General features: G+C 43.7%; 1 protein-coding gene across 1 annotated transcript; it reads left to right on the forward strand.

The window, feature by feature from the left end:
- Nucleotides 1-10,113: 10,113 nt before the first annotated feature.
- Nucleotides 10,114-13,654, forward strand: tbxta (T-box transcription factor Ta). The gene is made up of 8 exons (XM_031586544.1): nucleotides 10,114-10,442; nucleotides 10,806-11,070; nucleotides 11,370-11,504; nucleotides 11,610-11,671; nucleotides 11,896-11,960; nucleotides 12,077-12,250; nucleotides 12,586-12,709; nucleotides 12,922-13,654. Exons 1-8 carry the CDS (start codon nucleotides 10,258-10,260, stop codon nucleotides 13,184-13,186), a joined length of 1,275 nt encoding a protein of 424 aa, XP_031442404.1. The 5' UTR covers nucleotides 10,114-10,257; the 3' UTR covers nucleotides 13,187-13,654.
- Nucleotides 13,655-16,451: the final 2,797 nt, after the last annotated feature.

The raw sequence follows: 16,451 nt of genomic DNA on the forward strand, positions 1-16,451 counted from the left end.
TGGAAAGGCCAAGGCCTAACTACCTAATCCAGCCAATCATCTATGCATATAATCTGTCCCCATCACCACCCTCCCAGATCACCAAACAGGAAAGAGCCAAGGGCGGCAGTGTTTGCCCACCCGGCAGGCTGTGAGTGCCCTACGGAGTGTGAGAGGGGAAAGGCGTGTTTGGTTTGCTGTTTGCATGTGTGCACGTGTTGAGCCTGACGGGATTAAGATATTGTCGGTCGTTCGCCCCGCATAGCTACATGAAGCAGCACACTCTCTTCTCACGCCGCTAGGTGGAGAGGAGAGGGGAGGGGTGGCAGTTGTGAAGGGAGGTACGTGTGTGTGGGTGTGTGTGTGGGGGGTGTGTGGGGTGTGTGGGGGTGTGTGTGTGTGTGTGTGTGCGTGTGTGGGTGTGTGTGCGTGTGTGCGTGTGTGTGTGTGTGTGTGTGTGGGGGGGGGTGGGTGCGTGGGTGTGTGTGGGGGGCTGTAGTTGGCTGTGAAGGAGGTGAAGGTTGACTTCCTCTTCCTGTGACACAATTAGAAGTGTGCACAGGAATGGATCCAGTCCTTATGAGGCCCTAGTCTGGCCCTGATATGGCCCTAGTCTGGCCTTTATCTGGCTAGTCTGTCTTTGATCTGGCCCTGATATGGTCTATATCAAATAGCCACTGCCTAAGAAATGTGCACATTGTTTGATCCCCATTTTCTTCAATTCATATTGCGACATATTTTTCCATCATAATACAAGATTTGGCTTTTGTTGATCATTATTGGTCAATAAAAAAACATTTATAATTGCAACTTATTCCCAAAACATCTGAGGTGCATGAATCACATATATCTTTGCATACAAGGTGGTCTGTGCAACCACTGTAACACTTGTCAAAAGGTCTTTAGATAGGCTCTGGCTAGCAGCATAGGTGTGCACGTTGATTGGCTTATCCAGACTCAAACTAATGGTACGGTACTGTAGGCTGCTTCTGTGTGCTGCTTCTGTAGGCTGCTTCTGTATACTGCTACTGTTGGCTGCTACTGTAGGCTGTGTGGTCAGCTTTCATCTGCCACAGTGGTCAGATCCGTTGAGCCCAGCTTGTGTTCCGGATGAGAGACGGAGTAGGGGGTTCTGCTCATGCATGTTGTGGCTCAGACCTCTGCTGGCTGGGTGACTGAAAATCAGATCGTTTCAGATCATTCAGTGCTTTGTGCTACTTTCTCAAGTGTTTTAGAGAGAAAGACAGCACACCATAAGCTATCATAGTCCTAAGCTATCATAGAAAAGTTCTGTATTCCTTCCCGAGACTCTAAGACATGTAAAGGAAAGACAGAGAGAAAGAGAATGAGTGAGAGAAAGAGAGAGAGAGAGTAACAACATGAGGGGAGATGAAGGAAGGAGTGAAAGAGAGAGAGAGAGAAACAGTGTGAGGGGAGATGAGGGAAGGAGAGAGAGTCAGAGAGAGAGAGACGAGGGGCAAGAAAAACAGAGAAACGAGGTTCCCCCCGAAGATGAAGGGCAGGCAGAAGAAAAGGGCAATTACTGCTCCTTTCTTATGGAAATTGTAATGAAGAGGGATAGCAGGTCACAGACAATGGAGAGCCCACGGGCAGGTGGAGCGTCACCGTGTAAACTGCTTCCTGTTAGGGAGCCATTTAGCCGTCACTTTTACTGACTAACAAGCCATCTCCACGCCGACTACAAAGGGCCGGCGGCCATCAAAGCCAGCGGGCCGCTAGAGCACCATCTAAGCCCAGACAGACCTCCTTTCCCAGGGCCTCGCACTCTCACACACAGACCAGGGCAGAGGCCCAGCTCACTCCCACTGGGGTAGTTGTGTGGGGCAACTTACAGATGAAGTTGTATAGATATAAGGGGTACTTCTAGACAAAAAATGTATTATTATATAAAAAAAAAAATGACATTGTGTGAACATGCCTTTTTGGGATAATTGATCAATTACTCGTTTCACTGTGAGCAACTCTATCGGAATTAAAAAAAACATTTTCATATTATTCTGTAAAACTCAATATGCTGATAAGCTTGTTTTGAAACAATTAATTTCCCACAAACAGGCTATATCAAATACAAATGTGTAATGAACTCAAAATTAACTATAAATGTACATTTTCATTACATAGCTGTTCTGCTTCTCAGAGTAACATGGGGTCAGTTCCAGTCAGTACTTTAATATAACCATGCTTGGTAGTGTGTGCCCACCCACCCGAACACACACACACACACACACACACCATCATTCTCACACTTATATGCAATGTGGCTGCCGTATGAATCTCGCTGTCTGAGTCACCGGGGTTGTATCAGCCATGAGGCCAAGTGCATTCGGTGCTCTATGTTTAGTTGCGTTCCATCAGATTCGGAGCTGCTCTTACCTTACACACCTCAGTGTGAACATCCAGTGGAAATTAATCCAGACAAAAACACTTCCAGACATTGGAGCAATGGGTTTGAGAGAGCCGTGTGGATATGAATCATTATTGTATGTTATGGATGCATGTTGTGACAGATCACACCACTGTGCTAATCAGACTGCACATTCCCATAGCCAGATATATTTTGATTTTGGCCAATCTATTTCTCCGTAGTACACAACATTGCCTACTGGGGGCAGTGTTGGGAGCAGGCTAGATTACTGCGCATGTGAGTGGCCGGTTGCCTGTGGATGCTGATCGTAGATCAGATTCAGGACTTTGACTGAAGTATTCATGTAATACTTCAAACACAACCTTATCATAGCCATAATAACGAAAAAGCAGTGGTGACAACACCTGGAGATAAAGAACAGCCTCAAATGAACACATACACATTCAATGAAGGCTATGTATGAACAGTGCTTAAAACTGGCATCAGATCAATGGAATCCCCATTACTGCAGTGATATCAACATCTGTAAGAGGAATTACTCCCGTAGGGGGCGCTGTCACACATGTCCAGTGAGGGGGGTGGGGGGTGTCACACGCAGCCATGGTAAAATGCCGAATTAGGGGGCTGTGCCTATTGTGCTTTAATGAGAGGCTTTGATGTGGGGCCTGAGGTTTACTGTTTGTACACCTGGGCTGCAGCAGCACTTGTCAGATTAGATGTGGCACAGTGGCAGGGGGTAGCAGACCCATAGACCCAGACCAGGCTCAGAGTTGGAGGGGTGGGGGGTTCTGCAGGTAACACTTCTCAGTGAGGCACGGCTGGCGTGGGAAGGCAGTAAAAAGGGGACTGCTCTGGCCCTGCCCCCTTTGTTTACTCCCAATTTACGGTCAACACCCCCCCCCCCCCCCCCCCACCCCCAACCCACCAAAAAAAAAAGGAACCTTTAACTCCCCCAACTCACCCCAGACTCCTCTGCTGTTGGCAGACAGGCTGGCCTCTGCCCCCAGTGTCTGTGGGAGCCCTCTGGGAGCCCTCTGGGAGCCCTCTGGGAGCCCTCTGGGAGCGCAGGTAGCCGCTGTAGTCCGTCTGATGACATGGTGTCACAAAGGCCTTAAAACTGAAAAGGGTTAAAAAGGGGACATTCAAACGTCTAACAACACTCACATATATCTTGGGACCGTCAGTGACATGAAGAAGAGCTTTTTTGATTCACTCCTGGAAGCTTTTCATTCTGCTGTGGTGACTCTGCAGCCTGTACAGCTGACAGTGATGCCCCTGTGACTAATCGTTTCATCCCATGACAAAAACACATTACTGGAAGATTGTTACAATGTAATTAATAACAATGACATAGGGAAGAACGCATGCTGACACAAAAAGCAGACACAGGGACGCTCAGGACAGGCTTCATCCTGTATACAATCGTTTCAACATTTGAACAATAAAATGTGTGAAAACTGGTTTTTGTAACTGTGTTTGTAACAAAAACAAGGTTGCTGGACTTCACACCAAACTTCAAACACATGCCAATTCAATGGCTATTTTAGTCGAAAAATCACAACACCATGAGCCAGTATAAAGTGTGAGCTATTGCTTTCCAGGAAGTGGTATTAGTCAGTGGAAGGAGAATGAGTGGTATTCTCACACTGTGAGCACATATCCCCTGATATAATGTCAACATGGCTCCCAGGAAACTCAGCGTCCTACAGTAGCCCCTGTGGCATCCATCTACTGCCCCATCTGTGTTTGCCACAGTGTCAGCTAAGCCTCCCAGAGCAGCTCCTGTGTCAGCCGCCTAATATCACACGTGTCTGCCTGCCTGGCTGACACTGACACTGACACGTAGTCATATTAGTTACTAGTTACTAGTTATTAATGATGATGAACACAGCATCTCAGCTATGGGAATGTATTTAAGAAATAACCATGACACATGGGTGTGTGTGTGTGTGTGTGTGTGTGTGTGTACGTGTGTGTGTGTACGTGTGTGTGTGTGTGTGTGTGTGTGTGTGTGTGTGTGTGTGTGTGTGTGTGTGTGTACGTGTGTGTGTGTGTGTGTGTGTGTGTGTGTGTGTGTGTACGTGTGTGTGTGTGTGTGTGTGTACGTGTGTGTGTGTGTGTGTGTGTGTGTGTGTGTGTGTGTGTGTGTACGTGTGTGTGTGTGTGTGTGTGTGTGTGTGTGTACGTGTGTGTGTGTGTGTGTACGTGTGTGTGTGTGTGTGTGTGTGTGTGTGTGTGTGTGTGTGTGTGTGTGTGTGTGTGTGTGTGTGTGTGTGTGTGTGTGTGTGTGTGTGTGTGTACGTGCCTGAGTGGGTGGGTGTGGGTGTGTGTATGTGCATTGCAGAAAATAAAAAGATAAGAGTCCATGTTTGTAGAAGATCAGTACCTGCCTGCTCTTTTCACGTTGTATCAATAAATGAAAGAGAAGGAGAGAGAGAGAGAGAGAGAAAGGGAGAGAATGAAAGAGAGAGAGAAAGAAAGAGATAGATGGAGATGATGATGCAGCTGGCAGACCTGAGTGTAAGGGACTTAATAATGTTTTCTCACACTACGGTGCCTGCTGACCTCAGCTGCACAAATTTACACCCGACAACACGAAACCTACAAACAAACACACACACACACATGTGCACACAAATACAGCATGCTCACAGCATGCCTACACAAACACTAAAAGAAGAAACTCTCTTTGAAACAAGGGTGCCAAATTTGCACCACATTCATTTTTTTTACAATTTAGGAATGACTCAATGTATGAAATCTAACCTAACAAATACACATGCAAAGTGCTTGAATCTGAAAGCAGAGAAGAACCCAAATTGACCTTATCCCCCTTCCTGACACTGACATACCATATCCATCTGGTGTGATTATATCCACATTAACACATTTAGTGATATGCCACTGAATCAGTGCAACCACCGTAATCATGTACTCCATTTGCAGGAGACCGCAAACCTTAAAACGACCAGTAAACCGAGGAGTCAGCTCAGTACACGACCCGAGGGATTCTCACACCTCCGACCAAAGTGGAGGACAAACTCTGCGGTATCTATGCCAACCAGTAACAGATGCCGCACAACAAACCAATACTGTGGATTGGACTGCCACTGATACAACACGCTCTCTAACAATAACAGGATATATTTGTGACCATCTATGTATGTATGTATTTATGTGTTTTTGTGACTGAATGTCAGACATGCATCATTTTTAGATCTTCCCATGTCTGCCGTTCTCTTCAGCATGTGTGGTGAGGTTCTTGGTTACGGCCCCGTCGATCCCTGCAGGCTAGAACCCATTACAGCCACCAGTGCCAAGGATCTCAGCTCCTTTATTTGCATTGCAAAGGTCCTTGGCCCCATAGGAGGGGGTCCCCAATCAGGGAGGGAGGGGGGAGAGGGGGGCTGTTGAGAAGAAGGGGGGCAATTACTGTCCCTGCTAATTCTTTTTATCCTTTTCAAAAGGCCGGGTGATTAGGAGAGGAAAGTTTAGATTTCCTGAACTTGAAGTGGAAACGCAACAGTGACAGACGCATCTGAGGGTTGAATCCACATCAGACGGGGGGGCAAGGTGTTAGGGGTGGGGGTAGGGGTTAGGCAGGGAAGGTTTTTTTTTTAGTTGGGGGACAGGGGAAAAGAACCAGCTATGGTCTTATCCTCTGTTTACACATTAGCATTGCTGCTAAGGAAACACCTTTTCTGATTTCCATTGACTGCGCTGTTGCGTTGTGGTTACACACTCACACAGTGACATAAAAATACAATGCCCTCTCCTCCAGTAGAAACCAAAATGCCAGAAACTTCCACACACTTTTACTACTGTTTGGTAATAAGCATACAATATGCCTTCAACCTCTTATGGCACAACAGAGACTACCTCTGATATGAGTGTTAATGCAATGAGAGCCATATATAAAATGCACAGGATTTGACACACCTAAGATAATGATTCTGATTTTGCTGTAAAATATGTTCACATGTTTATGCGTTTATAAAAGCGTTTATATGTGTGTGTGTGTGTGTGTGTGTGTGTGTGTGTTTACATGCCTTTTTGTCTGTGTATCTATTTGAGTGCGTATATGTGTCTATTTGAGTGTGTGTGTGTGTGTGTGTGTGTGTGTGTGTGCATGTGTGTACTCCAGTGTGAGTGTGTACTAATATATGTGTGTGTGTGTGTGTATGTGTGTCCTCCTGTGTGTGTACTAATATGTGTGTGTGTGTGTGTGTGTCCTCCTGTGTGTGCTTGTGTGTGTGTACTTTGCCTCTTCTTCCCATGGCTGACTCATCCACCTCTCCTGTTTACTTACTCAGACTGGGGGAAGAGCTCTGCTGGAAAATATGCATAGACTTATAACTGTGCCCTTTGTGGGCCACCAGGCCTCTGTAATATTTCTCACCCGGGTGAGACTGCGCTGATGCCAGAGTGCACTAGGATGACTTAACCCTCACGTCACCACACACACTCACTGAACGCAGGCCTGGGACGCAGAGAGGCTGACTAGTATGCAGAAAGACACAGAAAATAGATTGAGGGAAGGGTGAAGACTTGGGATGAAGTGGTGGTTTAGTGGTCTACGGTTGGCTTTTCTAATGCTATGTCATTTGTAAGTTTGACCTTAAGCTGTATGTTATCGCTTCGAGGTGTGTTCCCAAAACGTCCTTAGCTAAGGTATACCTTCTGTGAAAGATACTTTAGTAAGGTTGGTCTGGATCATTCTTAGCTATAACTCAACACAGTTTTCAGATCAAATAAATGTTTAAGAGCCTATAAATGTTGTGTTAAGTGTTTCGGATGTATGCACTGATTGCGATGTGAGACCAAGATATGAGTTGCATTACATTTTGTGCTTTGTTAAATAAAAAGCAAAAACATCTGTATACATTAATTAGCCGTTCATTTTTAATCCCTTGCGAATACAAATCTATGAGTTACATCTAGCCTACAGCCGTCCTTATTTGGGAACCTTTTTATTTTGACTTGTTGATGTTCAAACCTACATGAATGACAAAAATCGATGCCAGAAACCGATTCAGCCTCTTCAGGTATCCGTAGGAAGGCTTCTCTTAGAGGAACTCTTGGGAGATGGTTTGGGAAACACATGTAGACAAGTAAACAACTTTAGTACGGTATACCTTTCAAGTCTTCGTAAAACGCTAAGAGACCCCGTAACTGGAAACCCAGCCCAGTGTTTTATTGTGACGAACGCTTATGTGCTTAGTTTCACCTGGGCAAGGAACAAGTTGTGTCAGGGGCTCTGTTTTCAGTGCAAGGAAAGCACATAAAGATATGTGAACAGTCATTCATGCAGCAGAGACTTTTGTCTCAAATATTGCTGGCAAAGTATACATTTTCATCATCTCTACATGTGCTTCTTGGCGTGCTGTTACCTTACTCTTAAAGACGATCCATAGGGGCTGTGTAAAACCACTCCAGTCCTTCAGTACAGCTGTGGGGCCTACAACAAACCCCAATTTATTCATCTTGAATTAGGTTTTTTTTTACATTCATATCAGAACTAGCTTAGTATGTCTATACATACAGAACATTTGGTTCTAGCTGTTAATGGCTCTCAAGCAACATATGGATTATACAAATAGTACACACTGTGAAGGCAATATACAGTATGTCCTACTATCCAGTGATTCTTCAAGATGTTTACACTACAGGTCGTACCTACTGCTGTCTGTAAGCTGCATCGCTTGGTTAGATGACCGAGCAGTCTTTGAGTAAGGCTGGGGGAATAGCTGGGGAAGAGACGGCCTGGGGGGGGGGGGGGGCATTAGCTGGGACATTACAGGAGAGAGATGTCCTCTGGCAGCCTATTACAGGACGAGAAGAAAGAGTCATCTTAATACAGGGGATGTAAAGGTGTGAGGGACCATCTTAGCATTTACGGCCCAGGGGGACCTGAGGGAAGGAGGAAGGGCAGCAGGAAACGAGAGTCACGCTCCGCAGACTCCTCTCAACTCCAAGTCCATCACAGGGACAGACGAGAGAGAGAGAGAGAGAGAGAGCGGAGAGAGAGAGAGAGAGAGAGAGAGAGAGAGAAAGAGAATATTCCACAGACTCCTCTCAACTCCAAGTCCATCACAGGGACAGACGAGAGAGAGAGAGAGAGAGAGAGAGAGAGAAAGAGAATATTCCACAGACTCCTCTCAACTCCAAGTCCATCACAGGGACAGACGAGAGAGAGAGAGAGAGAGAGAGAGAGGAGAGAGAGAGAGAGAGAGAGAGAGAGAGAGAAAGAGAATATTCCACAGACTCCTCTCAACTCCAAGTCCATCACAGGGACAGACGAGAGAGAGAGAGAGAGAGAGAGAGAGAGAGAGAAAGAGAATATTCCACAGACTCCTCTCAACTCCAAGTCCATCACAGGGACAGAGAGAGAGAGAGCAAGAGAAAGAGAAAGAGAGAGAGTTTATCCCATAGACGTATACACAAACATTTTAGCTCATTTGGTACTATTTCTGTGTTAAAATAGACAGAATGTTTTAGTGAAACATGGCCCTGATGGTGGACCAACTTAAAAAATACTAAATATGATTTACATTTAAGAAACAGTTGGTTACTTTACTGTAAAGTCATGTACCTGACAGAAAGTAAGCTGCTAGTCTTGGCATATTTCTTTTATATATCTTAACTTTCCTTTGAAGATGATCCTATAACTAAAGAAGGTAGAAGGTCCAACTGATAAAATTCAGGTTATATGATGTTTAACTGAAGACCCCTAGGTCATCTTTGGAAGGTAGACTTATATCCAGTAGCCTTGCTCACACCACACCTACAGCTTTAACAAACAGATTGGCCTTGAGCACTTGATCCACTTAGACGAGAAAATATTTAATACTTTAGACTGTGTGCAAACGGCTAAGCTGTTTAATACGTTGTCGGTAAGTCGATTTGATAATGTGGTACCATTATGAACTAGCTGTAATAACACGTTTCTTGTCACACGCGAGGAAAGTGACAGCGTGTCTGTGCGAAGGCAGTCGGGCCCATTATGGAAAAGCACATATCACCTCGAGACCATCCACGCTTTCCGCAGGAACCCAGGACGCGGCAATCGCCGCTACCTAACGGCCCGTCCTTAGTAAGCACAAGACTTCTCACTTGTGTATTTGGGACAACAAAAGATTAGCATTACTCGCAAATATACAACTGAGTTCAAAGGGCTCTGGTCTGGCAGACGGCCTTCCTCCGTTTTCGTGCGAGGAAGATTTTTCACTCAGATGTATGGGTAGGCCAAATCTTGTGTAGGCTAGTCCTAAAGGAAACTTAATTTCATATATAGGCCTATCAATTTGAAAATCATCATTACTCATTAGCGAATTTGAAATTGCTGCCATATTAAAGACTTTATACAAGCCCCAACATTTTTAACGTTAACTTAACGTTTCTTCAGTAGATTTTGTCCCACACGTGATCAAACTAATTAAAATAAAAATGGTCAAAATATGTCTACGCTGTTTTGAAGATGCATAATTAAATAATTGCTTTGAAGTATTGAAACAATCTGCTTTTAGGGATCATTAAAAAAAATATTCATATCGGCCAGTCTTATACAAATTTATAAAATTGGTTAATAGACCCAATCATTTTCTCCGAAAAGATTTCCACCACCAAAGATAGGCCTAAATAGTCGATACAGTGTATCAATATCTGTTTACCCTTTTGAAGAAACAATATTGCGTACTAATAGGCCCGTGTGGGTGTGGCCAGTGTGCTAATCACGCCTACTAATAGCATGTGGTCTTTTGGTGGGCTTTTAAAACCGCGGGACACCATCTCCGTAGTCAAAAAACCTGGTTGCCTCACAAACATCAAATCCTCAGAGGACCGTGGTAGCCGTGGTTTGCAATCGGACTTGTGACAGATTATTCTCAGGAACTATGACTTCTTCCAACACCGACCAGCGTCTGGATCATCTGCTCAGTGCCGTGGAGACCGAGTTTCAGAAAGGCAGCGAGAAGGGCGACGCTTCAGAGCGGGATATTAAACTCGAGCTAGAGGACGCAGACCTGTGGGGAAAGTTCAAAGAACTAACCAACGAGATGATCGTAACCAAAACTGGAAGGTATGCTGTTTTTTTTCTATGGGGCATTTGTGCTATGTCCTAGCTACTCCTAACTTTGAGGTCACATTTTAGGCCTAAAATGTCTGTTAACCTTTATCACTTCTAGTATGTGTCTTTTTGAAGTTCTAACGCGAACTACACCTAGAGATTTATTTCCCAGATATACCGGCCAATATATTAAGAGAAGGGTAGTTGAACAACCTCTATGCGACAACATAGGCCTGGAAGTCAGAGAGTCATGCTTTACACACTGCTGGCCAAAAGCAGTGGCTTGACAGAAGGCTAAACTGAGTATTACAATCGCGGTACTTTGTGAAATCAAGCTGTCTATCAACCAAACTAACCTCATGTTTTATTATTCAGGCGGATGTTTCCAGTTCTGCGAGCAAACCTCTCGGGCCTAGATCCCAACGCCATGTACTCCGTCCTGCTTGACTTCGTCGCTGCGGACAACAACCGCTGGAAGTACGTGAATGGCGAGTGGGTACCCGGCGGCAAGCCCGAGCCCCAGAGCCCCAGTTGCGTCTACATCCATCCAGATTCGCCGAATTTCGGGGCACACTGGATGAAAGCGCCTGTCTCCTTTAGTAAAGTCAAACTGTCCAACAAACTCAATGGAGGTGGCCAGGTAAAAATCATTTAGTACATTTATAAAGATTATTTAGTTTGGCAGCTCTCTTTTATTGGTATATTTCAGATGAATAGTTTAAACAAAATACCCACATTGTACACAAAGAAAACTTTGTATCGCTGTGTGTGGTCAAGGACGTTTTTGAAGTTTTCTGTGTTATGTATGCAAAATGAGTATAGTTAGTCTTCAACTTTTGTATTTGGCACAGTCAATTATTTTCTGTACATTGTATGACACAATTACACTTCTGTATGTGAGTCTAACGTTCATCTCAATGGCTGTTTTTTAAAAAAAAGATTATGCTGAATTCCTTGCACAAGTATGAACCCAGATTACACATCGTAAAAGTTGGTGGCGTTCAGAAAATGATCAGCAGCCAGTCTTTCCCTGCAACCCAGTTCATTGCTGTCACCGCATATCAGAACGAGGAGGTGAGTGTTCCCTTCATTAGCACTGCAAACAGAGCTTGCCTACCTAAATCTCCAGGGGACAAGTGGGGCCTGATGGCTTACTATCATTTCCTCTCTCTCCTTTAGATCACAGCTCTGAAGATCAAACACAACCCCTTTGCCAAGGCCTTCCTGGATGCTAAAGAGAGGTAAACAACAACTCAGTCACTGAAGTGTTTTTTTGAGTGTCAAAACAGACCAAACTATATCCTATAAGCATACCACCCTATATCATACACTTTATATGGACATTATACACTATGATCTACAGATGTGTAGTGTTCTTTAGCCAGTTTATGTTAATCCTGATTACTGTGAATGTCTGTCTTAAGTGAAACAGAGGTTTGAATTTGAATTTTTCTTTTTTGAAAAGTAGAAGTGATCACAAGGACATTCCCGACCACGGCACAGACAACCAGCAGGCCGGCTATTCACAACGTAAGTCTCCTCCTAAAGCTTCAGGAGACCATGTCAGCAGCTATTCAGCTCACCTTCCAACATGGCTGCCACAGTTCTCTAATAACGACCTCTCTCTGTTTCCCTTCCCTGCGTAGTTGGCGGTTGGTTCCTGCCCAGCAACGGTCCCATCTGTCCCAATAGCAGCCCTCCCCAGTTCACCGGGACCGGGGGCCACTCGTCGGGGTCGTACTGTGAACGTTACTCCAGCCTGAGGAACCACCGGGCTGCACCATACCCCAGCCACTACCCCCACAGAACCACCGCCACAAGTAAGGCCTGACCTGAAGTTTCCTTACAGCACTGTGAGACACAGGGCTTATTGTTACAGAGGTGTTGGAGTCACAGTGGTAGTTACAGAAGGGCTTATATAGTAGTTACACTTGAGAACAAGTGGATAAATAACTGTTATAATAACTCTGTAGTTTGCTTTAGTCAATGATCCAAAATTGAAAACAAATGAGGAATAATATAAATACCCAAACATTAGTCTGGCATTCAGTTCTGTCATAACTGAGAGAGAGAATATTTCTACCAATATATAATCTGATGAAGATATTTTTTTATTATTATAATTTTTTTAACAAATGTTTCTTTGTCTTTGTAGACCAATATATGGATAACTCATCAGGAGGCCTGGGCACCCATGACAGCTGGTCGGCCCTGCAGATCCCCAACTCCGGTGGAATGGGCACCCTGGCCCACACTACCAACACCACCTCCAACACCAGGTAAGATTATCAATACATCATTTAAAATATATGACCATTCTCAAATGTGATGAATATAAATGTGTATGTATAGTGAAATTGAATAATTTCATTTCCTTTTACTGAATACAATAATCTGTAGATCTTTCGCGATTTTTTTTCTCTCTCCCTAAAGTACGCTTTGAGTTTAAAGTACTTGCTAACTGACTCTTCCTCTCTGTGTCAATCTGTAGCCAGTACCCTAGCCTGTGGTCGGTTGCTGGGACGACCATCGCTCAGTCCGGTTCCACGTCTGGTTCTATCCCCAGCGGCCTAACGTCTCAGTTCCTGCGCGGTTCCTCCGTGTCCTACTCGGGTCTCACCTCCTCGTTGCCCGTCTCCTCCCCCTCCTCCATGTACGATCCGAGCCTGACCGACGCCGGCATGGGGGACACCCAGTTCGAGAGCTCCATCGCCCGACTCACCGCCTCCTGGGCACCGGTGGCACAGAGCTACTGAGAATGCTACGCCAGTGATTAACAAACAAACAAACAAACAGACAAACAGTTTCACCAAACCTCAGTTGGTTCTGAAGAAGAGGGAACCCCAAATCACCCAAAATCACCCAGTCTTACACAGACAGGACTCTGGCATGCTTGTGAGGCGGGACTCTGGAACGGCTTGTGTTTGAACAGACTTCACCTCGTTAGCTCTTCAGCTTTACAGAGCTTTGGGAGGCTTCAGCTGGTGGACAGCAGGAAGGCTTAAAACCCAGCCGGGCATTAATACGAAGCCAGCGTCTCTTCTCGGGCCAATGTGTTTCTGTCAGTCGTTGTCACCAATGGGCGGGTGGCGCACTGACAATCGTACCCTGGCGTGAGACAATCATTAGAGACAGAACTCAGTAAACTCAGACTTGGAGGGTCTATAAAAGAAGCAGTGGTCTCTCAAACCTGAGCATGGGGCCAATGATGGCATTTAACTGTCTACTGTTACATTTTTGTTCAATTTAAAATAATAATTATTATTGTTATTAATACTATTATTATTATTATTATTATAACTAAAGTTTGATGATCTGTTTGTGTATATGTGTAAATAAATAATTATTATTTCTGTATTCTCTGGTGGTCATATGAAGGTGTCTCTTGAGGAAATGACTGTGTGATGGCAATGAGAAGTGACTTGTATTTTGAAAGTGAGAAGAAAGCTTACTTTATGTGTTCACTCTTGTGTTTTCTGATTGTGAAAAGACAAAGAAAAAAAAGAAACCATGTACAGATCTATCTATTTGTATTTGTTGGACTCAACTTGAGTTTTATTTATGTCATTTTTAATAATAAATTAAGAAAAACAACTGGAGAGTTCTGAGCGTCCTTTTTTGTGAAAGTCTCTAAAATTAGTTAGCTAGATGGACATCTGACTGAACGACAGTGCCAAGAAAATCCATATTTGGCCATTACATCTTGTCCAAATAAAACAACTTTTGAGATATATATAGATGTATATAGTGCTGTCCATTAAAGGGACATTTCTTTAACATTACATTATATGATGAAACAAATTGCAAACGCGAATTGAGCAAGATATGTCAGAATGACAGAGGGAGAGGTAGCTTATTTGGGAAATTTAAAAATGAGAGGAATAGATCAGAAAATAAAGATTAAAGCTGCAAGAAAGGGGACATGGAATCTTCCTTTCCTCTATTAAAATTGAAACAATAAAGTTTAAAAGATTGAGATTTTTAACACACATGAGGGGAATATCAGAGAACAATGCTTCAACCATCAGCATACTGAGAGCAGCACTGGTTAGAGGTGAGTTAGATGCATCATTATTAGACATTATTATGAGATAAACACACACTGGCTATCATCATTATTAGACATTATTATGAGATAAACACACGCTGGCGTGTGGGCAAAGGTGAGGAATGAATGACACAGATAGCGAGTCTTCCTGGTGGAAGTTTCTCAGAAGCTTTCATAACTTTCCAAAATCATGAAACTTATTTTCCAAAAAACATGACACTGAGATAAAGGCCACCCAGTCCAAGAGCTTGGGCAGTTGTATTGTCTTTAGAGCACGCTTAACCAGTGCACCCACCAGTGCACCTACCATCATACCACAAAAGAAGTGCTTTGTGGAAACACTTACACGGGCAAAAGAGTCTGGTCCATTTTCCTATTCAGAGTTCAGTGGCAGTGTCTGCAAGGTATTACAAAGCAAATAAACTTACTTTGTCAAACTACATTTTGTTCTTACCCACAACATATAACACATAACAAACTAAAATAAAAAGTTTAGCTTGGTGAGGAAAGATGTCTGCTCTGCTCCTCAGAAAATGTATTATTTAACTATTTAACTATTATTTAAAAGCAGTTGACGCCTTGGACAAATTCACTAGAAGTTGAAAAAAGTTATTTTGACAAAGATGTTCCTTTTAAACACAAAAGGAAATGCAGTGTTATTTTTATTTCTTATCTGCACAATAACAAATGTCTTGGTAATGACACAGTTCAATCACGATGCAATACAATCTTTAGAACAATTAATACTACAAAGTGAAATAAAATAAAAATGTAAAAATATTATTAGCTTGTAATAGATGTAAATCAATCAACTTGCTGCTTTGTCATGGAGTCAACCTTTTATAATCAGTAAAATCCTTGGACAATTGTTCATGATATGGGTGAGTAACTATTCAGAGTGAATGAGAACAGGCTGTATTGTGAAGTGAATATGAGAAAAATGTGAGCACATTTTCTTTACTAGGTAAGAAAGCTTATTCGGACATAGGACTTTGTTCCTGAAACAAGATAGAAAAAAAGCCCAGATGGATGTAACTTTTAATTGTCTTTGGTCCTCACTTAATCATTATCTAAAAGCTGTCAAATCAATTCTGACACACCTCATTCTTGATAAAAAAAAAAAAAAGAAGAAGCAAACAAAAATCTTATTTTTACATTTTTGACAAAAGATCTTCTCTCTTCACACTCCAAGTCCGCCTTTTGAAGGCCGCTGCATTGAGGCCGTGGACTCGTGTTCGCGCCGGGCGAATATGAGGTGGCCGCGTTGTGTAGCCGCTATGAGAAGTGAGCCGGCAGGTTAGCGCATGTGAGGCGTCTCTACCTCTCACGGCGCTTCGTTAAAATCTGCAGGACGGTGTGACACAAGGCCAACACGTTTCCAATTCCGTGTCATCCAAAAAAAGAGAGAGAAGAAACACAATATTAAACGGCAGCTGTGGAAGACAGGATCGCACCCGGGAGAGAATTAAAAAGGGAGAGGGCCCCTATAAACCACTCAAGGCTTTAAATCACTCGCTTTTTTTCTGTTCACTTCTCACCTACCATTTATTTTCTCCAATCTTGGATCTTCCTTTCTCTATTTCAGGACCTAATAGTCGCTTTTAGGTTTGTTGCTTCTTATAAGGAGAAAACAATAGAACTTTGATGATTGCTCAACAACAACAGTCATTTTACAACAACAATACCATCCATGACAAGTGAATTCAGCTTCTTTCATTTACGCTAAACTATTTTCATTAAAGTCGACTGATTCAAACCCAGAACTCATAAAGTCCGGCCCGTGTGTCGGTCCTCTCTGGGGTTTCCACATTCACCCTGAGTTAAGTGAAAGTCCCTCACACACACACACACACATACACCCCCCACACACACACACACACACAGACGTCAGCTCCCCTGCCCCTCCTGACAGGGTTGGCAGGCTGTGGTCTCTGGTCTGTGATTGAAGACTCGTCACCCGGGCGCAAATGAAG

The sequence above is a fragment of the Clupea harengus genome, chromosome 19 (genome assembly GCF_900700415.2).
Source record: "Clupea harengus chromosome 19, Ch_v2.0.2, whole genome shotgun sequence".
Lineage (NCBI taxonomy): Eukaryota > Metazoa > Chordata > Actinopteri > Clupeiformes > Clupeidae > Clupea > Clupea harengus.